The 26436-nt window shown below is 41.5% G+C and overlaps 1 protein-coding gene across 3 annotated transcripts in view; it reads right to left on the bottom strand.

Moving 5' to 3' along the window:
- NT5C2 (5'-nucleotidase, cytosolic II) overlaps positions 1-25767 on the bottom strand; it is a 54218-nt gene extending 28451 nt beyond the window's left edge. The window contains exons 1-3 of one of the 3 annotated variants that reach the window (XM_041461219.1): positions 25748-25767; positions 14725-14845; positions 2335-2408 (exon numbers count right to left, since the gene is read on the bottom strand). In XM_041461219.1, the coding sequence (XP_041317153.1) occupies positions 2335-2408; positions 14725-14825 (175 nt within the window). In that variant the 5' untranslated portion in view covers positions 14826-14845; positions 25748-25767. Of the gene's footprint in view, positions 1-2334; positions 2409-3792; positions 3952-14724; positions 14846-25747 lie in introns of those variants that run through there. The other 2 variants (XM_041461220.1, XM_041461221.1) reach the window with 2 other exon arrangements.
- Between the last annotated feature and the right edge of the window lie 669 nt (positions 25768-26436).

The following is a 26436-nucleotide window of genomic DNA, read 5'->3' as shown; positions in this document are numbered from 1 at the left end:
TGCCCATGTGAAAGAGTGGGTAAAGGATAACGTGACCAATCAGGAAACACAAGAGGATCTCATGAATACACTGAATATAGCATATTACTGTAATACTTCCCTTGTTCCACTTCGTCATTATAACTTCCAATTAATTTATTACAATTGTAATCATATTCTAACACTGCACTCTTTAAAACCCCTGCAGTGGATAGTATTTTTTCTTGTATGCAAGCTATAGGTAGCTAATAATGGTCAGAAAATGAAAGCCCACATGGAGAGGAAAGGATGACTCTGAGACATATGAAAATAAACAGGTAATTTCAAAGGTTAATTTCCAGTTTGAGTGGAAAAAAGGGAAATAGTACTTACCAGTCATAATGTTTTTCATCTGCAAAAAGCTTTCCAACCTAATTACATTCTCACAACTCCTAGTGAAATGATCTGCAACTATTATCTCTGTTGTACCATGGAAGAAGTCACAGGACAGCAGCTTACCCCAGAGAGGGCCAGATTTCCAGTTTTCTGCTCAGACCACATCCCATTTCTTTTTCTGCCTCACACCCTGTCTCTCAACTCCCCCAAATGCACTGACTTTACCTGCTCAACTGGAGCACTGTGATATTCCAGCCCCAGGTTTTTATGTCCCTGGTACTGCTTTAGCATGCTTGAAACATTCACATTTTTTCCATTCATCAAATCAAGCATCATTTTGTGGGTAACAACGCATTTGCTGTGTGTTTACAGGAACAAGGAACATTTGAGTAAAATGAACAGTCAGATAAGTGAGGACAGTGCTGAAGCTGTCCTTCTGTCAGGATGGAAATTAGCAACAAACTTCACGCTCCAAACCAGCCCCTGGGATCACCTGGGTCCTTGGGAAGTGCCACCACCTCCTTTGCAAAAGGCACAGAAGTTGCTTTTCTGTTACTGAAGTGAAACCCACAACTTTTATTTTCTTTTTATTTTAAAGTATTTATTCTTAAACAACTGTTTTTCATGCAGCCCTTTAAAGCACTGCCACAAGACTGTCACAGCTGGGAAACACAAACAGAAAGCACATGCCTGCAGTCATACCCAGCACAGATTAACAATACACTTAATGATTTAAAAAGTGGCAAGAACTTTAAACAGATGTATAAATAAGGTGGGTAACAACCAAACCTTTTATATGTAACTATTTCCTTGTAGATAAAAGACCACAAGGAACTGATCTAAATATAAACTGCAATTACCTGCCACAGTCTCCAAAACTGCTCCATGCAGTTGAACCATGAGCCTATGGAAACCTTCCTGCCCTTCACTTAGCCTCTGACCCCAGCTCTGACCCTCACACGTCCCCAGCCATCTCTCATTCCTTCTTACTCATCTCTCATTCCTTCTCAGCACACAGTAACCAGATGACCATAGCTGACATACTGCATTAACCTATTATTAGGTGACCCTGACACCCTACCTCACATTTTCTCAGTTCATATACACAACAGCTCTAAACTGAAATATCAGTGGTGATAGGAACTTTTTATCCATAACCTTGGAGGTGGTAATGAGAAAGAAGGCAGGATGGTACATGACACCCTCAGTTACAGCCTGTGTGATACTATAACCTAGAAGAGTGGAAGTGAGCTTTTTATCTCTTCCTTCCTTAAAATACATAACATGAAAGTCTGACTATGAAGAAAATGGTAGCTTTATTTCCTCTCATCAAAAGTCTCAGGGAACTTGCCTGTTGAATATCTGAAAGATGGAGAAGTCATGCAAACAATTTTATGAAACCAAAAGATCTTATGCAACCTCCCAAAGCTTATCTGTCATAAAGAGTGGGCAAAGCTTTACAAATTAACTCGTTCAGCTGACACAAGGCACTGCCCCTGTCATGCCTCTTCTCAAAATCAGTCACTGGTGTGGCTAACCCAGGAAGGGGAAAGAGGAAAACCTATTGAAAAATCACTCTCCCAGGACTAGAAGAACCTGCTGGCCAAAGGTGTAGCTTGCTATGTGCACCAAGGATGAAAGAAATCACCTTGTTATTCAAAGCCAAGCATGCACAAGGGGCATTGTCAAAATACAGTGGAATCTAAGGAAGCAGATGCATTAAGCTTTGGTTTTCTTGACACCCATAATCACTTGGACCTGTACCACAGTAACATGGCTTAGGACCAAATACAGCTTGCAGATAACAAATTTAAGGAAACACCTAAAATGAAAGTGCAACAAATAGTGAAAGATACCCTTAGTAATAGAAGAAGCACCTGCTAACTCGAGTAACCCAATCAGCTTTTTGCTGGTTTTTGCTAAGCAAGAAGCAATATTCCAAACTAAGTCAGTGTTCAAAAAACTTAAGAAGATACTCACCAGCAAGTGTATAGTCCATATCAAAACCAAAGCACTTTATCTTTTCCATGGCTAAGCTTCTGTTTACAAAGACCCTGAAAAGAGAGAAGAAATATCACCAGAAGTACAAACATTTTCAAAATACTCACGTTTTAGAATGAATACATTCTGCCACTGTCAGGATGCTGGGCTTCCATAGGTCAAAATCAGCAAATATACCTGAAAACAGAGTCAAGTCTCATTTTTTGTGAGTTCTCCTGAAGCAAAGCCATGACTTTGCAGAATTATTCTAATGATTGGTATGCTGTCCAAAGACATACACGCATGCATGCACACTCACACGGCCTTCCATGTGACCTGCAAAAATTCCTAAGAATACAAGTGCAAAATCTCCTGAAGCAGAATACAGACCTCAAAGGATATGAAACTGGAAGCAGTAGATGCAAAGCAATATAATTCACTGGATTAAAACAAGTAATTGGTAAGAGGTAAGAAGGAAAATAAAATAATTTCTGTGAATAAATTCACAGCATTTGCCTCCTATTTCTAACTATATCTGGAAATTCAAAGCAAACCCAAACAGATCCATTTTCACATTTTCACCAATACCATTAAAAACATGTAATAAAGCTCTGAAAAACAGTAAGTGAGAAAAATTTTCATGCACAAGATAAGCCATTTCTATTGTGAAAATTTTTTATTTGTAATTCCTCTGAAACTTGCCAACTGCTATTTTGTAAATTTGACTTTTACCATTAATGCTTATTACAAACAGACGCTAGGCTGAATGCTTCCAGGCCCTTTTAGATGACAGCATTAATACATGATATCCAATTTAGTTCAAGTAAGTAACAGGGTACAGAAATAGGTCAGAGAATACAACGAAAGCTTTTCTTGCTTCCTGCTCCAACTACGACAGTAACTAAGCTGCTTACGTTTCCCCAGAACTTTAAAGCATAAAGCAGATCTGTAATTCAACAGGACTTCTTTCCACTGGCTTATCTGAACCTTAAAAATGAGAGTCAGAACTCGTCTGTGGGAGGGAAGCTGAGCTTTTCAACACCCATCTCAGACCGAAATCCCATGCACTGCTCGAGCTGTGATGCCAAGACAAAATTCTCCCGTAGGAGAAAGGTCCCAGAGCCTTCACTTGTGCTCTGATTTCAGCATGTGAAAATTCTCCAAATATTTACTAAGCGCACTGCCCTCAGTGCAGTAATTATCCTCCTAGGACGCGGCATCGGCTCAGGGACGGCGAGACACGGTGGAGACGGCAAGTGCACATTCGGAAAGCCGGGAAAGATGGGGAAGCCAGGAAAGACGGGGAAGCTGGGAAAGATGGGGAAGCTGGGGAAGCTGGAAGGAGCCCTGGGGAGGTTGTGCTCCAGGCAGGTGGCCGGCATAACCGGCCCTGTCAATCCCACAGCCCGGATTCTAGCAGCAATCCGCTCAGCCCAGGCTGCTGCGCGCTCCTCTTACCTCATCTCTCACCGATGTGCTCCCTGCTCAGCTCGCAGCAGTCTGATTCATCTACTTGTCTGAATCATATTACAGAATTCCTTTAAAGCTTCCCTGGTACCCATGCAATTTTGCTTGGATCTGATTTGACTTCAGAAGATCATTATGCCTGAACCAAGCCTTAAAGTACTGTATATCTTCTTGGACAGTGTTCTAGAAAACACATCTGTGGCTAATTTAACCAGTCACTGGATATTGTTGTTGTTCCACACAAATCCACTTGGAATACAGTTTCTCTGGCAGTAGTGTACTTTCCCTCTAACCTTGCACACTCTCTCTGGAGTCACTGTTTCCTGGCAAAGTGCCTGCCTTCGACAATGGGGCTTGTCACTAAGGGGCCTTAGAGGTTATAGATGACGCTCTTTTCTAATAGATTTATGTATTTCCTAAAGAAGACAAAGTGATAGGATGAACACTGGAAACCGGTAAAGAAATGCCTTTTGGAAATATGAGATGGGCTTGTAAGTCACTAAAATTTGCTCCTGAAATAGCTGGCTTTTGAGTAGGTGGAGCAAATTATCTGAATCTGCAATCTGAATCCCTGTTTGTCTTTTAACATCGAGACAGCTCTGATTTACAAGAGACCAAGGAGAAGCACTATTTAGTACTAAATACAGTCTGATACTTTGTACAATGCATATGATTACATGGTGCTGCTGCTGCTGTCAGGAAACATTATTTATTAGCTAATTCAAGCATAATTTCTGATCTCATGTTTGTGCAGCTTGTTTCTGAGAATGCAGAGCTTTAAGAAGGAATAACATACTTCCAGGAGACACCGGCAACATTTCTTTGTCTAACCTGCAGGGTCCAGTTCTGCTCTTGCCTTTAGGCTTAATCCCTGCAGCACAGTTTTCTGACTGTCTTTATAGGACAGGAGCAAGAAGGGAAATTTAAAGATCACAAGATCATTTCAGAATTGCAACATTTGGTAAGTTTCCCAAATGAGGACAAAAACCACCAGTACTAAGACACAGCTGAATGCACTCACAAAAAGGTAATATGACAGTGCCTGTGAAAGGCAGAAACAAGGGAGCTGTGACCCAAGAGATCGTTCCAGTCCAGCCTGCCTGTGTTTAGATGATGATCACACCAAACTGACCAAAAACCATGGAAAGATCACCAAACCTCCGACAGATGTCATCCCTTGCTTTTGTAGTGTTTAGAAACTGAACCCAAAACCAGCATACCTTGAGACTGAAGATCTGGAAAAGTTTTCTGAACAACAAAACAAATAGCACCCACTAGTACATTTTTGTTCCAAAATAAGTCTTTTGGAAAATTACCATAGCAGCAGTCTTTGGCCACAGCTGGTGAAGATGCCTCTTTCCCCACCAATTTTCACTTACTGCCTATGACCGACAAACTGCACTGGCAGGGTCTAATCACACCCCAGGCTGGCAGATTTCAAGGCATCCTACCAACTGATCTGATGTGGTAATTACTTCACCCACCAGCGCTGGAGTGAGACTGAGCAAATAATAAAAAAAGCTAAAGAAGGTTATTACACAACATGTTCAGGACAGGAAATGAGAACACTTTAATCAATTTAAACTTGCATAAGCCTTGGCAGATTAAATGCAGACTAAACAGTGGTAAAAAAAAAAAACAAAAAAAAAAAAAAAAAAAAAAAAAAAAAAAAAAAAAAAAACAAAGAAAAAAAAAACCAGGGATCATTTTTACTTCTCTTATGAAGGCCAAGATAGATGTTGGTTTATTTTGTAGCCACTCAGGACCACAGTTTTAAATCCTGATAAAGAAATCTCCCATGAACAGTGCTCCCCTAGGCACAAGGGAGTAAGCAGCTACTTACAAATATTTACTCCCAGAAACTGACCGGCTTAATTTGGGGTTTTACTCAAAGTAGTAAATATCTGCAGTGTCCTAGAAACTAAAATTAAAAGCTGAGATTAAATCTCTAGCACAGTTTCTGGGAAGAGCCAGGTTCTTCTCAGAAGCTGCAGACTTAGCCCATTCCAAAGCTGTTCTTGACTTCTAATTGAAGGTACACTCAGCCTGACTACAAGAAAACTGATCAAATCACAGGATCACAGAATGGTTTGGGGCCAAAGGGACCTGAAAGATCATCACATTCCAAGCCCCTGCCATGGGACACCTTCCACCAAATCAGGTTTCTCCAAGCCCCATTCAACCTGGCATTGTGTCTGTTGGCTAGAAAAAGGTAACATCTCCTCAAAACAAATGCTATAGAGAAATTACAAAAGTTGTTTTTGATGACTATAAAGCAAGAGCAAACTGAGGGCCCTAGGAACCTCAACCACCTGAGGGAAAAGATCCTCTGGTCATGAAAGGAAAGGATGAAATAACAAGTTTTTTTACAGCTCATCCAGATGAACAAAAATCAAAGAAACTTTCAGATTACAAACAGTAGATATAATGTCAGAATAAGAGAAAAACTAAAATGATCTAACATTTTTAGGCAAGGAAGTTTTAATGTAGAAGAATTTCTCCACTTGCCAGAATCAGAAGAAATCACACTCTCCCTTCCCCTGAATCTGATTTTTTCCATTTAGAAAATAGTAACTTCAACTGGAAGCACTAGAGTTAAAATTTAAGCTGTTCTAAAATCTTCACAGCACTGGGCAGTAAGACAAAACAAACTGCAGGCACAGCACGAGAACACCCTCTGCATTCCCTGTGCTGAGGCAGAGGTGAGCATTGCCCAAACCCAGCTCCGCACCCGCATGCACCCGGAGCACCTCCTTCAACAGGACACTGCCTTTCTCCTGCCTGCATCTTCTCCTCCTGATGAAAACCCAAGCTTTACGTTTCTGCTCTGAGGAATATCCTGCATTTTGGACTCCCTGCCAGTGTGGCTGGAGTGACACAAGGTGTGGAGCATGTGAGGAAAGCACTTCCAGGGACCCCATCCCAGCTCCGAGCACAGCTGGGACTGGGGACCAGCACCTGGACTTGGGTGGCTGAGCCTGGCACAGATCCCCACCTCTGGAAAAATGGACTTGAGGAGCTGCTTTAGGGAAACCTTGAAGCATGTTTCCTCTCTAATGAGTTCTTCCTCAAAGATTAAACCCTGCAGCTTGGCCACAGCAGAAGGCTCTCAATGACTACAATATTTATTTTCTTTTTGAGCTCTATGGATTGTGCTGGGTAAGAGAAAAATGTGTTGTACTGCAAGGAAGAAGGAACTGCTGAGCATGCAGCAGGGAAGCCACACAGCCCTGACAGCCACAACTCTGCAATTCATAGTCCTTTATATTTTCACAAGAGAACTGATCTTGGTTTTGTTACTGTTCTTGTCAATCAATTCTGAAGCAGGAACCTAAATCCCAACGCTTCTCAAGTAACACTGGAGAGGAACAAACGCAGAGAGGGAGAAATGTTTTTATTTTATTTGTGCAAAGCCTCTAAAGAACTGTATGCCCCAAATGAAATTTATGTGCATAGCAGTCTTGACCGGCAAAATAAACAAAATGCACAGAACTTTACAATTAAGGAGGAACTTGGCATATGGCTCACAATTCCTCATAGCAAAGAAATGAAAACGAACAATGTGAGGCAAGGTTTCTGGAACAGAGCACTTCATAACAATTTTCCAAATGTGTCTAGAAATACCTTGCAGCAATTAGCATTTTTCTGGGCAGTATGTTTCACTGGAAATTAAATAAATACAAAGAAAATTGCAACACTGCTGAGTGGAACAGCAAATACAGTGGAAGCTGGCTAAGCAAGACCTACATGTGTGTTTAAAAAAGCCTGTGGTGGACAGTTGGGCTTGAGCCAACCACCAAACAGGGACTAACTAGCCAGAAGGCTCAGATTCCCGCTTACTCAGGGTTTAGGAACTTTGGTTAATCTTCTCTTTATGGACAACTTCCATTTTTTAATAAGCTAGAAGATTTAAAGAGAAATAATGGGAACTAAATGGATTAGCTTTTAATAGTCTCCCACGCCCAAGGTCCCCGTGGCCTCTTTAAACAGGCGAATAATGAAATAAACATCCCTGCACTGTTATGACAACTCAGTGTCCTCAGTATGACCAGCTAGTCCCCAGATGTGGTCTGCTTGGGGACTTGTGTCACTGCATGACATTATAGTTCTGGTCTCAGGTGACTTCCACCAGCAGCAGCAAACTTCCCCACTGACCTTATTTGTCTGGTACAAAGCACGTGAGCAACCTAAAGAAGATACCACCCTATCATCCAAAGGTCTCATCTTTGGGTGCTGGATGTTTAGGCAGCTGCCTTAGAGAAGAAATAAACTGCTTTAAATTTTTAAAACCAATGAAATTATTCTTTTGCTAAGTTCTGCCTCTTCAGGCAGGTATTGACCATTCCATATACTATTTTTTATCATACCACTTTGGTTTTATTTTCTAATTCTACATTTTCGGAGTTATATTTTATTCCTTCTTCAATCAAAGATGAATATTCTGAATATTTGTAATCGTATTTAGAGATAGTATTTGGGCTTGAGATAACTTTAGGGGATGAAATAGTATCAGATAGGGGAAACAAAAGAAGGGCATAAAAATTTCCTGGCCACTTCTGGTAACATTTCCAACACCATGCCCCAAAATTTCACAAGTCTAACTGTCCTTGCACAGTTATAGTGACATTAAACTGTAAAATCCAGTAATGACTGGATTCAAAGCCTGATGAGGCTATGAGCACTTCCCAACTCTGCAATTCATAGTCCTTTATATTTTCACAAGAGAACTGATCTTGGTTTTGTTACTGTTCTTGTCAATCAATTCTGAAGCAGGAACCTAAATCCCAACGCTTCTCAAGTAACACTGGAGAGGAACAAACGCAGAGAGGGAGAAATGTTTTTATTTGTGCAAAACCTCTAAAGAACTGTATGCCCTGAATGAAATTTATGTGCATAGCAGTCTTGACCAGCAAAATAAACAAAATGCACAGAACTTTACAATTAAGGAGGAACTTGGCATATGGCTCACAATTCCTCATAGCAAAGAAATGAAAACGAACAATGTGAGGCAAGGTTTCTGGAACAGAGCACTTCATAACAATTTTCCAAATGTGTCTAGAAATACCTTGCAGCAATTAGCATTTTTCTGGGCAGTATGTTTCACTGGAAATTAAATAAATACAAAGAAAATTGCAACACTGCTGAGTGGAACAGCAAATACAGTGGAAGCTGGCTAAGCAAGACCTACATGTGTGTTTAAAAAAGCCTGTGGTGGACAGTTGGGCTTGAGCCAACCACCAAACAGGGACTAACTAGCCAGAAGGCTCAGATTCCCGCTTACTCAGGGTTTAGGAACTTTGGTTAATCTTCTCTTTATGGACAACTTCCATTTTTTAATAAGCTAGAAGATTTAAAGAGAAATAATGGGAACTAAATGGATTAGCTTTTAATAGTCTCCCACGCCCAAGGTCCCCGTGGCCTCTTTAAACAGGCGAATAATGAAATAAACATCCCTGCACTGTTATGACAACTCAGTGTCCTCAGTATGACCAGCTAGTCCCCAGATGTGGTCTGCTTGGGGACTTGTGTCACTGCATGACATTATAGTTCTGGTCTCAGGTGACTTCCACCAGCAGCAGCAAACTTCCCTACTGACCTTATTTATCTGGTACAAAGCACGTGAGCAACCTAAAGAAGATGCTACCCTATCATCCAAAGGTCTCATCTTTGGGTGCTGGATGTTTAGGCAGCTGCCTTAGAGAAGAAATAAACTGCTTTAAATTTTTAAAACCAATGAAATTATTCTTTTGCTAAGTTCTGCCTCTTCAGGCAGGTATTGACCATTCCATATACTATTTTTTATCATACCACTTTGGTTTTATTTTCTAATTCTACATTTTCGGAGTTATATTTTATTCCTTCTTCAATCAAAGATGAATATTCTGAATATTTGTAATCGTATTTAGAGATAGTATTTGGGCTTGAGATAACTTTAGGGGATGAAATAGTATCAGATAGGGGAAACAAAAGAAGGGCATAAAAATTTCCTGGCCACTTCTGGTAACATTTCCAACACCATGCCCCAAAATTTCACAAGTCTAACTGTCCTTGCACAGTTATAGTGACATTAAACTGTAAAATCCAGTAATGACTGGATTCAAAGCCTGATGAGGCTATGAGCACTTCCCTCTGAAATTCTGCAGGAATCAGATGCAAAGAGAGAGCCTTGGCCATTTCTGTTTTCATTGTTTGGCTTTTCTTCCCAGGCAACCGCAAAGTGCCAAGAAGCTCACATATGGATTCCATCCCAAAATAACACTTGTCTGCTCCCTGAAACTATTAAAGCTAAGGATCATAGGACATTTACAACTTAATTTCTTTATTATTAATTTGGCAAGTGGTGTGCTTTTTTTATAAGCTCACCCATTCTGTGACACCCTCCAGTGTCTAAAGCACTAAAGCAAAACAGAGAGAGCCACACGCTCCCTCTGTCACACACATGCCACCACACAGGTCCCAGGAGGCTGCTCAGCCACACGAGGACAGACCACGGCCAGCAGAGCCTCCAGAGCTACCCAGTACATGGGAGCACCACATGTGGCCTGTCCAGTCGTGTTTCATGAAAAGAGCACTTTCAGACTGGTAAAGATTTGTTCTGGTCTTCCACCTCAGTGAACTGATCATTTCAAAGCGATTTTAAATATAAACAGATGAACAGTTTCAAGTCTCACAGCCTTGTTTATACAACATTTCCACCTGTTTGCAATCACTGATGATCCAGTAACAATTAAATGAAGAAACAAGATTAGCAGTGAATAGCCCAGAGTCTACAAATTTGAACAAGCTAAAGTACATCTTTGATCCATGAAATCAAAACAACCAATTGGCAATCCTTTTGCTTTGTCATTATTAAAGCGTATACTATTTTTTAATCCAGAATCTCAGTGTATAGTACCAGATAAAATCACTTATATCACCACCGTAGCATGGTCTGAAAGCAAACTGAAGTACAAACTATGAAGCAACTTAATGCTCTATCAGCAGTCAGCAGGAGAATTAGGACTAGGAACCATGATGCCACATGCCTTGCACTAGCCAGTAAACAAGAGAGCAAGAAAAAACCCCAACAGTTAAAACAACAACAGAAACCCCACATTCAGGATAAGAAGTCTCAAATTAATCTGATGCAAAATGGTAGAAGCATCCCAAAGCCAGTATGTTTAACAAAAAGGCCATTTCAGCCTTACTGCTCTGTTAAGCTCTGTTAAGCCAAAACCACAGATAAATAAATATAAGTGCAAATACCTGTTTCCTGGATCTTGGTAACTGTCAGTAACAAGAGTGGATGGAACACCAACTTTTTCCATTATTTGCTTTAACTAGATGAGGTTGCTATTTAAACACTAAAGAGCTATGTGAGATAATCCAGAGGGTGCCTAGAAGTGCTCACTCCAAGTTAAAAAATAGACACTAGGGCAATTTGGTGGCTCAGAGTCAACCTAGTTCTTGCCTAATTACAATCACATTAAATGACAGCACTCCTCCTGAACAAGTGATCTAGTGATTATCCTCTACCCGGAAAAGTCAACAAGCAGCACACGAGGGAGGTGGCCTCACCACCACACACAGCAAGGAAAAGCCTCCCAAGAACTGCACATCCATTTTATTTCTGAATTAAAATCTGTGTTGCCAAGAGCACAGCAATGCAGTATCCTCTTACCAGTGACCTCTGCTAGAGAATGAGTAACATGTAGCTTGCATATTAATTCATCTTCAGAGCTCACCTCCAACAGGCGCCAGCAGTGTTGTGTAACAAGGTCTGACAGCAACACCAGCCAACCAAAAGCTGTCATTAAAGTTGTCAGAAATTCCCTGAAGATAAAACCCCACCACTTCTCCTCCCCAACAGATTTTTCTGATTCTATAGCTATATAAATTTGATTCTGAACATTCCTGCCCATGGCATTCAGATATGATTACGATATAGTCATTATACTCTGAGTCAGTATGCACTACACCAGTTAAACCAGTCTCAACTGGGACTTCTGCCAACAATTATTATATGTTGAACATCCATCCATCAATTATAATATCATTATAAGTGCAGCATCTGAAAAAACACATTCCAAGTAAGAAAGACCACCATAAACTATGACTATTAGAGTAGTATCTTCAGAGGTAATTTTTTATAAGTTTTTTAAAAGTTTCATGGCCACAAGAACATTTATATATTTTTTTAAGGTAAACTATTTTGCTAATGGAAGCTTTTCCTCTTATTTTGTCTGAATTGATTTACAATTCAAGCGTATCAAATCTGGTGTATTTCATGAGAACAAGAACGTTAAATTGATTGGTCTAGGTATCTCCACCAGTATTTAAGTAAGCATGAAGCAAACAAACAGTGAAACAAGTTTTTTAAATTTCACACTTCAGAAAACTAAGCATTCCTAGCAGCATTTAGAAAATCTGCTGAATTTGAGCTCAACTAGGCTTTCAACACAGGTAACAAAAGCTAGTCCCACTTATTCTCATCTGTAAATGTGGTGTAGCTGCCAAGCTGCTCCAGCCTTTCAGACTGGGCCCATAAAATAACTTTGACTAGCTTTAAGGTAAAAAAAAACATAATAGGTTTAAATTCAATGTTCTTATTGGTTTTGTTTCTAAGTCACTTTAGATTCATGTTTTCAAGGATTTTTCCTGTAGCTGCTGGAGTAAGTAAAAAAAGAGACAGGAAAAAAAAAGACTGAAAGAAAAATAGAAGAATAAAAAGAAAATAATCTTGACAATGACACCATGTATTTTCTATTTCTCTTATTCATAAAATTTGCAGTGCTTCAGCATTATCCAAGAGTCAGAGCATACCTGGACCTTAGTGAAACAAATTTACATCCTACAACTCATGGCTGTGACCAGCACATGTATTCTGCACCTGAAGCATTAATAAAACACTAAAAGATAAAATATCAAACACCAAGGGGAAATAACTTCAGTCATACTCTATCATGTTAAGTTTGCACTTTTTAAAGTAACATCACATCTGTTAACACTACGACTATGAAAAGTACCAGAAATAGAAATCTGACAACACTGCCTCTGGAATGAGGTTGTTTCAGATTCTCACAATACTGGATTATCAAAATAACTCCCATGAAACTGGTATACCAAAGCCATTAATAGCACAGATTTATACTACAGTCTTGGCATCAGGCTCTCTCATTCTCTCCCATTCCCTCCCTCTCTCTCTTTGAAAGAGGATAGCAATTCCAAAACAAAAATGTGCCTCTCCTTAATATTGTGCCTCCCTAGTATTTCCAGTGTTGTGCTTCCCATGAAAATCTGAGATGCTAGCAGCACTTCTGCTCGGTATGTTTTGCCTAAGACATTTCTAGATGCTAAAAACACATACCTAAACTTTACCACAGACTAATTTTGGGCTACCAGATCCCAGCTCCCAGTGGGCAACCCTCCCTTATATGACTGCACTCCCATCTTCCATAAGGAAATTATTTCTGAAAGCAAGGATTTCTTACACAGGTAAGGTAAACGTGATGAATGTATGAGCTCTTTAAGACAAGCACGGCTTCCTTTGGATCCTGTACAACATTTAGCAAACTGTCAGCACTTAACCATAACAAATGTTAAGAAAATACTTAGAAAAAATTATAGGCATTACTCTGACTTGATTTCTATCAATCTGAATCAGGAGTAACACAGCTGAAGTTTTAAATAAATTTATGACACAAAGGTAAACCTGTCAATGACTGCAACAAGGTGAAGATTTTCTGACAGGGAATGGTATAAAATCCCTCTCTTCTTACATGCTATATATAGTTACATTCATTAAATGCTTCCATATCTGACAAACCAGCTGACAGATTCAAATAATGGCACCACTTAAGACATGTTGCTCAAACATATTCTTTGGAAATTGGAAAGCTTCAGAAACACATCACAGGATCCATCACTTAGCCCCGGACACTGCAACTTGCACAACCTGGCCAATCATATGATGCACTAAGGCGTTTTTCTCAAATTAGATTCCATTTGGAGAATCAAAAGATATCTAACACTTCCAAAACACTTCCCCAGAAATACCACCAATGTGAATCACAAATGCAACGTGGCATTTAAGCATGAGGTTAAATGTTTCTGTTTCTACATCAGACATACATTTCCCCTTCTGCTGAATATCCTCTCATCATCACACTGTATGACTTCTCAAAATAACGAAGCTAAACTTTGAAGGTACACCTCCCACAAACAGAATACTGACAATTACTAGATACTGTTGCTTTTAACTCTGTAGAAGTCCAGACATCTGATAAGGATACAGACTTCATCCCTCTTTTATGCTCTATGCTTGGAACCTTGAGAGCTGTGGCCTAAATTCTTGGCTCAACCAAACCTCCAGTGTGATCTTGTAAAAACAACCTAGGGCCTGCACTTTGATTCCCAAACTATAAACAAAGAGTGATAACGTTCCTTTTATTTTGAACTCTGATGGTTTTAGGTACACCTAACAGTGAAAAGGCTGTGCCCTTGCCTAGTGCTCCTGCATGCTCCTGTGGTCACACAGTTAATCACACTAGGTGTAATTCTCAATCAATTTCTGACCCCATTTGATTTCCTCCTTATTCATATTTGTGCATTCCAGTGTCTAAGGCTCTGCTCTCCCAGTGTGCCCTGCAATAATTATTATATGCCACTGATTATTTATTGACTTGAAAGCTTCTATCCAAAATCTGACTTTGATTAATCTTTTGACTGCAATAAGAAGCATATCCTGTCTCGCTCGAGTACTTGTATCTCAACTCAGCTGTTTGCAAACTCCTGCAGGCCAATACTGTACCATCTTATATGCTCTCATCTACCAACACTTCTAAAAGGAAGGTAAGAACAACCTTCCTATTTTACTAACAAGCCAAAAAAACTCCAAGAAATGTGGGGTTTATGTTTAGTTTTGGAGCTTCACAGACGCCTTACCGGTGATAGGCTTCCCGGCGGTACTTCTTCAGAGCGTGCCCATCCATGTTTGCAGGGAGATCTGCTGCATTCTGCAGTCGGTCGCTCCATGAGGTTGTCATCTTCAAATGCTTACTTATTTCTGAAAGAGAGAGAAAAGAAAAGCTTGCTTGAGTTCAAGGTTTGTTTTGCCAGGCACTTTGCAAGACTTCCTGAGTAGCGTGACCTGAGTATGCAGGTCAAGTAAGATGCTGCTCTTTGAGATGTTAAAACAGAGAGCTGGGAAGGCTGTTTTATATGGCTGCAAAGATATTCCTATCCATTGTGGTGAAAATGCATTTACAAACAGAGACTTTGTTTTCATTACTGAAATGGAGTATTTTTTGATGCTAGAGTTACCAACATGCATTAACTGTAGGTGACAGAAAACTCTTAATACATGAGATAAATTCAGCAGTGTAAACCGTACAAGCCCCACTGGGACTGACCTTGCCACTTTTACCACAGAGTGAAAACAAAGAACCTTGTCCCTGGCCATTTGATCTCTAAGCAAAGACAAAGCTTCAAACTGATGCTAAATTAGCAGGAACAATTGGAAGGAAAGTAGAAAGACGATCCTTTGTCCTCTGCAGGTCAGATACATTCAGGCAGAGCAAGAACACACTGCAAACCTGTAACATGAGCGATGCAAATATTCACCAGCAGATCTTCACAAACACGAGCACCCCTTCTCAAGTGCTGGCTGTCACCACCAAACCACAGACAGTCCTTCTCATCAGTAGGAAAGAGGGGCACCTTTCCCAATTTTGTTATTAGCACACTGGGGCAATCCTGCTCGCCTGCTCCTCCAGCCAGACACTGCTGCTGCATTCCCTGGCACCAGGCGGGGTTATGAAGCAGCCCCACGCTGGCTCAGTTCAGCTCACCAGTGCAAGTCCTCACCTGTCAAAACCAACTGACCAAAAGTGAGGAAAGGCTGAGTAGTGCCCACTGGTCAGCTGAACCCAGGCTGAGCCCAGCTCAACCTGCCACAACACTGTCATTAGAGCTGGTGAGGAGAACAGGGTGGGAGACACAACCCACAGTGATACCAAATTAGATATTACATGCAACCACACTCTGGTGTAACCCACACAACTGCTGGACTGCAGGTCTTGGCTTGTTTGCTCTTCTTAAAACAAAAACACCCACAAACTACATGGGTAATGACATAGCAACTACCTCTGGACACCTCTAAAATATGACTGCATTCATTTTACAGGAGGGACTTTAGTGATTGCAGTAAAGCAGAGAGCAGAGCAAGTGTAGAAACCAATGCTAGAAGTCACAGCACTCTCAGTGTCACATTCATACTCCTCAAGGAAATGTGTGTAATTTCTTTATTTTAAATTTTGTTAAAGAACAACAGTTCCAATTGTCACAGCGCTTCTTAGTATATCTACCTACTATCTGCTGGTCATAAACACCAAACAGAGAGCAAACAACTTGTCTGTAAAAAATACGTTCCTCCTCCTCCTCCAGCATTCTCCCAGTTACTATAACCAAGGTTTACAAATGCATCTTCTGCCACATCCTAAAGGTCACCAAATTCAGGCCCTGGCAGGCAGCCCAAGAGGCCGCATGCCGCTGCTGAGAGCTCTCCCCTGAATTCCCTGCCACACACCCAGGAGAGGAGGTCACCACAGCGAGAGGGTGACGCGCCATTGCAGCCAGCCACAACTTCCACAACAGGGCAAGCAGGGCGAATCAGCTTCCAAAATAGCCCCAGCCACAGCCACCGAGGGCTTTACAAGTAATTACCATCTATCTATTTAAGCCGTGCCCAAAGGCAGACAGAAGGCAGCGCAGTATCAGAAGTGAACGCCCCACAAGCACCGAGCTGTTCCCATTTCGCTGGGAAGGCAGGGCACTCCTGCAGCAAGGCTCCTCAGGGACAGCAAGGGCTGCTCAGGAGAGGAGCAGCGCTCCTGCAAGGGTCACAGACTCAGCCAAGGCATGCAGCAGATGGAGTGATCTGGTAACACCCCAAGTCTGCAAACTACAGCAAGGGCCTGTGCTCTCGGAGGGTGGAAAAGCAGCTACTCCATGGACAATTCCAAGATGGTCCAGATCACCACAACCTTGGTCTATTTTGAAGCTACTAGCCTAGAGCTCCAGATTTGGGTCCAACAGACACACTCACTGAAGGCCTCTAAAAGGCACATAAAAAAGTTCTGAAAAAACTGTTGCATGGCTAACCTTAGGAATGTTAGACAGCTCTTCCAAACAAATCCAAATCCAAGCTTCCTGCTGTTTAGAAGGGGTACACCACTCTGCTTACCCAGCCAAACACATAGCAAGATTCAAGGATTTACACCCACAGACTACACCAGAGACACCGTGTTCTGCCAGCCTCTTCCCATTTCTTCTGCTTCCCATCACCCCAACACCACATCAGATGCTGACACAGGTACTAAGCTAGGACTGCTTCCAGAGACCATCCATGCCAGACGACCGACAGTATACACCGACAGTATCCTACAAAATACCCTAAAATCCAGATGGCAGAAGAATTTTAGCAGGCTACCTTTATAATACCCATTCTAAAGAAAGGAATCAGTGAAGCAATTTGAGCTCCTATGTGATGAAATCCTCCTCTACAGTATGAGAAACCAGACAGCATCATTTTATGTGTGTTGGGATTCAAAAAGCTGAGACTTGAGGAAGCCACAAAAATCTGAGTTTCCAAAATTAAGCAAAGAAGGCCTGAATTATTTTAATAAGCCAGCAGTATTTTGCTGTAGATGCAATCAACAGAGTTTGCAGGCAGGACAAGGTTTGTAGACAGAGACAGTATCTTTTATTAGACCAACTGGTATGGCTGGAAAAAATAGGCTCTTGGGTACACAAGCTTGCATGTTTTCAAATTCTAAAGGTTCTTCTAATGAAAAATATTACCTCTGCATTCAGAATTTATTAAAATATTTCTTCTAATGTTCATACAGCATTAAGTAGCAAAAAAATATGCTGAAGGTTTCTATTACACGTACTCAAAGGCAGGCTTACAGCTTAGCAGGCTCCACTGACACTGTGACAACAGCTTGCTGCCCTGAAACAAAACAGTGACAACTGACAAAATATATTGTGAGGGACCTTCGCCATCCGAAAGTCTTACTCATGCAAAAAGCCTCACAGACTTCACTGAAATTGTTCTGTGCTCCAAAGCATAAAAATCAGCCTGCTTGCGTGGGTAAGAAACCTGGGACCTGGTCCCGAATACAAATTCCCTCTTCCAAACAGAGAGAGAAAAATAAGAAGGACAGAAATCACTGGAATAAACATCTAAGAGATGTAAGTCACTGGAATAAACATCTAAGAGAGCAGGCAGACAGCCGGGCAGGATTCTCAGCTCCAAGCAACTGAAATATGATGCATCTTTCTTTAGTTACAAATCTATTTTTGAAATCAATAATCTGTAAATAGTTTCACATAAAAATAGAAATCTTTACATAGATAAAGCCTGTCAGAACACATCCTCATAATTTATTGCAAACATGCTCCTTGCTTGTGCTGTCTTAATTAAGCATCTGATACATTTATGGTACAGGATTCCTTTTGAAAAGGTATTTAAATCTCAGCTGCAAAGCTTTGATACAGAGTTGTTGCTCAGCACATATGCTTTGGTCCAAAAGAACATGAGATTTTTAGCATATATTTTGAATTAAGTACATTTGTCAGATTTTAGATGATTTAAAGTATTATCCATAGTGTATTCTTTCAAATACTCATATAAATTAAATAAAATATTCCAAAGCATTTCTCTTAAAGTTTTACAATTACTTTTTAAATCTTTTTTGGGCAGCAAATAGTTAGAAATTTCTGCACCTGATAATATCCGACATGTTCATGCTAAATGCACTGACTGCCTCTCTTTTTTTTCTGACTTCATCTTGACACGTTGATGATGCAGTGCCAAATCAGAGGCATCCACACTAAAACACAGAGATGAACAAAACTCTGGCGACAATCCCGCTATTTCCAGGATATTCTCCGAGAGCTTACACAGCCGAAAACAAAGGCATCCCTACGTGAAGCCAAGGTTGTAGCGTACTCACACTGACTCACCGTGCACTACAGCTGCCTCTGCTCACATGTTCTGCCTCAAGAATCATTAATACCTTGGCAGCACAGCCCACACATGTACGTGCACAGCGGGAAGCGAGCAGAGAGAAGATCACCACGCCCAGGGTTCTCTGCTCAGGAGCTCTGTGTCTAGTCGGAGCTGTGGGAGGACAGACTGTGACGCCCTTGCCAAGCCTGGAGCAGCTCCTGGCTCCCCGCTGCAGTGCTGCTCCATCCCAAAGTGCTTCGTGGGGTCTCAGCAAGGGAGGAGCAAACCATCCTAAAATCCTGAGGACTGCAGAAAGCAAAGGGAGCAGGAATAGGGTTGGCTTGTTCGTGACTCATGTCAAATTCTTGGTCTGGGTCGACGAAGCCTCACAAATAGGGCAGGGGAGGGGAAAAGCGACACGTTCTGCAGCTTAGGGGACTGTCCATGTAAGGGTGGTTAGGAAAAGCAAGTGACTCACTTTCTAGGAGAATTCCACCCCTCCAATGAGAGCAGAAGTAGCTTATACCTTGATCAGGCTAGGCACGTGGGACAGCGAGCACTGCAGGAGGTGAAATCCACTCCGGATAGCATCACCCCTCCTGATCCTCTGGGAGGGACAGCGAAAAGGGGCCAGGACTGTGTCACCCCCCTCAATGGGTGCCAGTGCCACTGTGCGAGCAGGGGCTGCACAGGCTCCTGGCCTCACCAGAAATGCCATTCTCACACCTGCAATCCCAAAACACTTCACCAGCTCCCACTCACATAATACATTTAGGGGCAGCAAAAGTGCTGTCCCCATTTTGTCAGCTAGGGATAGCAAGGCTCACAGAAGGTAATAACACAGAGCAAGTGGGAAGCAAATGCAGAAGCACTAATTCCTCAGTCCCTGTGCAAAAAGTCAGTCTGAGTTCCTAGCAGTGCCAGGATGAATCACAGATACACTGCATGTTCCTAGCACAGTATACTTTTACACAAATTCGAATTTCAATACTTAGCATCAACTGGCAGACACAGAGAGGTCAGCCTGTACCTCTGTGTGACAGAAGCCACAGAGCAGCAGGCTTCTGATGGGCTCCAAGACACAGGGATTGCATGGATGCCAAATGACGCTCTGATTTTATTCTGAATTTTAGCCCTACACACTAGCTGTTAGTTCACATAGCTCCTTCCCTTTCCTCCACAGCCCTGGGATGACAATTCAAACCACTTTTGTCTTTTACTGCCAACACTTCTGCTTGATGGCCAAAGGCAAACTGTTGCCAAAAGGTGTTTTTAATTAGCGATGCTTTTGGAAAACTATTATGTCCATGACTTGAGAAATAAGCAGTGATGCTTGTAAATTATCTAAATCAGAAAACTGACTTTTTTCTCCTCCCTTCCTTGTGCCTAAAGTTAAATTCTTCTTGAAGATCTTCCACTTCTGTGTGTGGTTGCCTATCTGACAGCAAGACTTCACGTTCATTATGGCAGGACAGGCAAAACACATACTTCATATTAGAAAATTAAATTACTTCCAAGAGACACTTCAAAGCATACTCTCACCTCATGGTAATTGAGGTTGGCTTTAAGCAGGATAATTCTGTATACTGATTACAGGGTATTGAAGAGGTAGAGAGCTGCTGTTAAGAACCTGTTAAGGTTAACCACAGATTTGTAGTGAGCTTACAGGTGCCACTTGTGGTATCCAAAGATCCACTGGATTACATTAGATTAATAACACTCTCCTTGCTCCATGGATCATACTAAATCTCCTAGCTTCAAACCTACTGGCTCTGACTCTTCCTGCAGGAAGGGGGTAGCAGTTACTCCTGGACACCACCACAGTGCTTACATTATGAAGCTGCTTTTTCAAGAGCGTGCTTTTAGTGAAATTGGTAAAGCATTCCCAGTTTTATGTTCATTTGACTGTGGTCTGACCGGTAGACAATGGTAACTCATGGACTACTTCTGAATGGGTAAGATATAAGAAAGGAGAATTCTACTCATCCCATTTATTATGGGATTTGATGTAATTTCAGGCTGAATTTTATCTGCTTTAAAGCCAGATGCTAAAGTAACATCTATTATATAATATATTATTAATGTATATTGTAAAATATATTTAACAAAACCATGCTTATTTTACATGGATTTTAAAATCAGAATATTTCTACTGACAACCACATCCACAGAGTGGCTGTGCATTTCCTAGAGCTCCAGCAATACTCCAGGACCCCAATGTATTAGACACACTAAAACCCAGAATACATTCATTTGGAGTTTCTTCTCATGTCCATCCATTTCTATCCAAGGAAAACTATTCTTTCAGGAATTCCAAGCAGCACTAGTTCATTAAAATATTTTAAGTATTATTTAATTATCATCAATGTTATGGATGGTTAGAATAGAACTTGGAAAACAATGAAATCTGCAGTGCAGCTCTGAGGAGCAAACCTCAAATCTGACCCTTTCTGAGTACCATGAGACCATCCATTCTCCTCATCTATCTGCAAATTAGTTTAATGCCTGGAAACAGGAACTCCATTCTCCAGTGAGCTGAGCTCATAAGTGTATCTTCTACATTCCATATAGCTCATGCTTCTCACTGTCTCTTCCAGAGCCACCATTTTAGTTATTTCCAATTTACTGCTTCTTACACAAAGAGTTTGCTAGGGGTAATGCTATTTCTCCACTCCTCTAACTCTAGTGTGCCCCATTCTCCCAGCACTAGAAAAAAAAAGAAGGATCATACTTAAGGAATGTGAGACTTGGTCCAGAAGCACAAGAGCTACGTCACAGAGAAGAATTAGCAAACATGAGCTCTCAAAGAAATGCTGCAGCTGCGGGTCAAACGTGATCCTTGGATGTACAAGACTACCAAGCAGGACTCCATGTCTCTGTCACTGACACAAACTCTGCTGGAAAACTGTCTTCAGCTGGCTGTCCCCATTCAGAAAGGAATACACTGAGAAAGGAATAAAGCTGTGAGAGAGAGTAAGGCTGGAGTGGAAGGCTGCCAGCACAAGAAGAGCAGCTCTGCAGGTGATTTGAAAATGATCTAGAAGCATTTGCACCCAGGCAGGCAGCCTGAATGTGGAGGGTTCTCAGTCTAGCAATGACAGAACAAGACCCCATGACTGGAAGTTAAATAAATCAACCAACACACCAACACAAAAATATTAACAGAGAGAAGAGTTAGCTGTGAAAAAACACATTTCTGAAATCATCATCAGAGGGCTCTTAATGAAGTGTGTGGATGTTTCAATCAGCCTTTTTTTTCACAGAGTCAAGAATTAATGCAGAAAAGTCAAATGGTCTGAGCTATACAGCAGGTCAGTCAAACTGAGTATCATGCCTCAGGAGACTTTTCCTCACCTTATACCCCAGTGCCTCAGTGGATATGAGGCTGAGGCACAACCAGTATTCCAAAGAAACCTCCAGAGAGTGGTTTCACCTGGACAAAAGGTGAATGGATAAACAAAGGCTGTTCTGAGCCAACACCAACATAAACCACGCACCCTGATGGTGCTGGGAAACTCTCCTCCTTGTGAAAAGGCCCTCAGCAGCCTGCAGCAACCCCTGCCACGGAGGTTCCCAAACTGCTGTCCAACTGAGCACCTGCCAAAGGCAAGCAGAGACCTGGCTACGAGGATGTTCTCACTGTCTTTTGTTTCCAGCTGTTAAATTCCAGCAAGAAACATGTAACATAATTCAAATACTTTACTCATATTGTTTTTCCCATAAGCAATTGCTCTAGTTGCCCAGAGTCTTTCTTGGAAGATTGAAAATGAGAGATTAATTTGATCCCTTTGCTGTAATACAGCTCACCCTACAGAAACTATTTCTAGTATATTTCTTTTAAAATATTTATCAGAGTTCCCATATATTTCATTTAGCTGAAAAAATGGGCAGTAAACTTTGATGTCAATGCCCACCACAACAGGAATTCAATGTTTGAATGATACATGCAAATACTTTATTTGCTACAAAGATGAAGCCTGACAGCATGACAGCCAAGCTGTAGGTTAACATAAAGATCACAAAAGGCAGAAATGTCAGCATGGAAGTATACACTGAGTACTGCAAATCAGAAAGGGAAGTCAAGATAATTTTTTTTTTTACTCCTAACTCTTTTTTTTTTACATCAGAACAATGTGCTGGCAAGAACAGACAAATGTAATCCCTGGTACTGAGCAGAGAGAGCACTGCTCCCCATTCTCAAAGGGAACTGCCAGTTTCCCTTCCCTTGTCACCCCTAGTAGCACCACTGATGTTCAGCCTGTGGAAGGGTCTATTCCCAACTCAGGACAGCTGAACACCGTGTGAGTCACAGCTCCCACAGGGAAGAACAAGATGAGACGTGCCATCCCCAGAGAGAACTGGGAAGCCATCCTGCCACATACCAATTTCAAACCTAGGAGCAACTGCCACTCTAACCTGCTATTAAGGATTATACAACAGTAGCTCTTTTGGCAGCAGATCAGAGTGTTTCAAAACAATGATCCTTTTCGTTGGATTCCACTGTGTTATGGGAAGCAAACACAGATATAACCTTTCCAGAAGCATTCCAGGTAGCAACTGACAAAGTATTTGAGATGCACAACTGGGCTCAGTGGTACAGCCGTTCTGAGAGCATGCAACCAGGACAGCTTGGATAATGCAAACAGCCAAAAGTTCACTTAGGGCATTTTTATTGTCTTTCCTTACTGACTGAGTTTACTGGCAAAAAACCTCTCATCTCTGAAGATCTCATCCTGCTTCATTAATATTTTAAGGGAAAAGCAAAGATACTGAAACTTCATTCTAGCTTTTTTTTCTAGTCTTCAAAAAGAAGAAGGAGGATGATTTTTTTTTAGAGATGCTTGAACCCTCTTCCATGCAGGACAGACCCTCTCTACACATTTATGGGCTCCATAAACAGATGTGACAGCAGAATCAGCATCTGAACCATCTCTGCAGGCTGGAAATATGAACTCACATCTCCCTCCAGCCTCAGCAGAAAGGTTTTCCTGCTCAGCCCTGGTGAGCAGAGCCAACTGGCTGCTCAGCCTGAGTCCCAGGGCTCTAGACACAGCACTTGCCAAGGGACACGCTCCTGAGTAAAGAACTGGGGAGCACTGGCTCCTCCTTCATTAAAAATGGGATTGAAAATAAACACTGACATCAACAGCTGAAAACAATCCAATAATTCTGAGAACTGCTCTGTCAAAACCAGTGAGAACTTTCTTTCTCTGTTAAGAATTTTCTTTTCCAGTGCCATTCCCTTCTCCTCCCAGCTTCTTTAAGGAAAAAGCTGACCAAATGCTTATATAGTAAACTTGTCTCTCTTATTTTTGAGAACTTACCCAACAGTAAGAGACAAATAAACCCATATTTCAAAAAACCAGATGACTATGGAACTGTGCCAGACATAGAATAATACCCAGTAAAGCCAGGGACTTCATACACAAAATTCAGCCAATTTTCATCTTGCTATTTATTCACAAAACCCAAACCAAAATAATGAAGTCCTCAGCTGTAAAGGACACTGTGAAAACAAATACAGAGATAATTTAGCAAGGAGGATCCTGATTCTCTGCTATCCTAACATATAGGGCTCCAGACACATACTAGCCTAACACGGACTTCACAGGCTTCCTGCTTTCATCCATAATAATGGTTACCCATCTCCCTTCCAAGGAGCCTTCCCTGAGGCTGATCCAGCCTTACAGGTGAGCACAGTCTGTGTGCAGGCTCAGCTCATTGAAATAAACCCCAGGCTGGCTCTCATGCTCTCCTGAAGTGCTCACAAAGGCCAGAAGTACAACCTCCTCCTGCTCTGTGCTCCTCCTAGTTCAGTACCTACAGCTACCCCTGCCCTGCAACCTGCACCATACAAAAGTCCTCCTTCTCCCCAAATCAGAGGCTGGCTGGTACCTAGTACTCACCATGGAGATCACAAAGGCAAGTACCCACAACCTGCCCTGCACTCTGCTCCCAGCAGGCAGCAGCTCCCTGCTGATGTGAAACAAGCCGCACAAACCTACCAACCGAGCAAGCACAAAGATGGAACACCAGGGAACCTGAGCACTGTACAGTGTTTTGAAGTGCTCTTGCCCTGTGAAGTTCTCCCCCATCCCATAAGGAGAACAATTCATTACTTTTCTGACCTGTTTTTTTAATCAGAGGCAAATATAGTAATTATAGTCTGCCTGATTACAAATGAAATTACAAATCTGTCCTAAGGGCACAATACTGTCCCCATCTAGATGTTATCAGCCTCAAATCTCATTTAATCTTAACAGATGTGTAGTACTGAGGCACCACTACAGGAAACTCTACAAGTAAATTAATTTTATGAATACTTTCTTTGCAGTATACACAAGCTCTTCCAAAAAACTGCTAATTTGTACAGCTTTTGTTAGGCATCCTATGTGACTAAATTCATCAGTAAAATAACTGAACATCTATGATGACTTTGAGCTCTTGCTAGGTTTCTGGCTTCTCTTTGATAACCTAACTGACTCAGCTTTATCAAGCGATTCCAAAGACCTACATTAAACCGTTTTCCAACTGAATCAACCTCTTTTCTTTGGAAACTTCTTACTATCTGTCCAAGCAAAACACAAACCACTAAGTTAATTTGGGGAAACAGTCACCTTTCCATGGGCTGTTCAGTTCCCTAGGTTTTAATATTAAATCAATCCTGCTGACACAGGAGCCTGTTCCCTGGCAGGAGCAGAGGAGGACACAGAGTGTTGTCTCTGCATTTGTCCCAGCATAAGCAGTTCTCAGAAGGGACACGATGAAGTGACAGATCTACTACATCAGCTGCAAACTGGAAGAAATCTGCCAGCCTGAAAGGTGAGAGAACCTTAACAAACAACTAAGAAGGCATCATCAGCACATCCCTGTTATACCAAACCTGAACTGAGAGTTCCCAACACTGAACCTTCCCTCTGGCCAGGACTTCTCTCTTCAGGGAATCTCAAGTACCTTGTAGACGCAGACTTGCAGATGCATTCAACAGCACAGTCTTGTCCTGCTGCAGATGAGCAAACAGCTTGGATCCCCTGGGTTTTGAGACACCCTTACAAACATCTGTCCCTAGCAGAGCAATATGAAAGCCCTGATTCACCCAGGACCTCTTTTTCAGTGTGTTACCTGACCTACTGTAGCCACTAGAAAAAAGAGCTGACCACACGCCCAGCCAGCACAAAGCCTCCTCCTAATTGCTTTCAAATCAGCAAATTAAAAGCTCCCAGCCTTGCTCTGAGCGTCACAACATGGGAACAGTTCTCTGCATGTTCTAACCTTTCCAATATTTGTTCCTGACCCCACCAGCACGCATTGATTTATGAGGCCCCACAGTGAGTTTTATTACTGTCTTTGTTAATATCTACTCTCTACATGTCTGTGAAGAAAATGACTGGTAGATGAGTAAAACACTGTTAGTTTTTCATCATCTGTTCCCTCCTGATTGCTCAAGTTTAGCAAGCAGAGTATTTTGGCCTTGGCTCATATAACTGGCAGTGCAATATTGAAAGAGAAGTTAAAACACATGTAAAACAAGAGGTTAAGAACCTACCTAATCTCTTATCACATAAAAAAAAAAAAACCAAACCTGAAAGGTTAGATTGCAAATGTGTTTTTAACTAACTCTTTAAAAGGCTACAGTGTTATTT

This window comes from Pyrgilauda ruficollis, unplaced genomic scaffold (assembly GCF_017590135.1).
Source record: "Pyrgilauda ruficollis isolate IOZ18807 unplaced genomic scaffold, ASM1759013v1 scaffold15, whole genome shotgun sequence".
Taxonomy (NCBI): Eukaryota; Metazoa; Chordata; class Aves; order Passeriformes; family Passeridae; genus Pyrgilauda; species Pyrgilauda ruficollis.
Note: the sequence above shows the minus strand (reverse complement) of the source record. Positions and strands in the feature narration are given on the sequence as shown.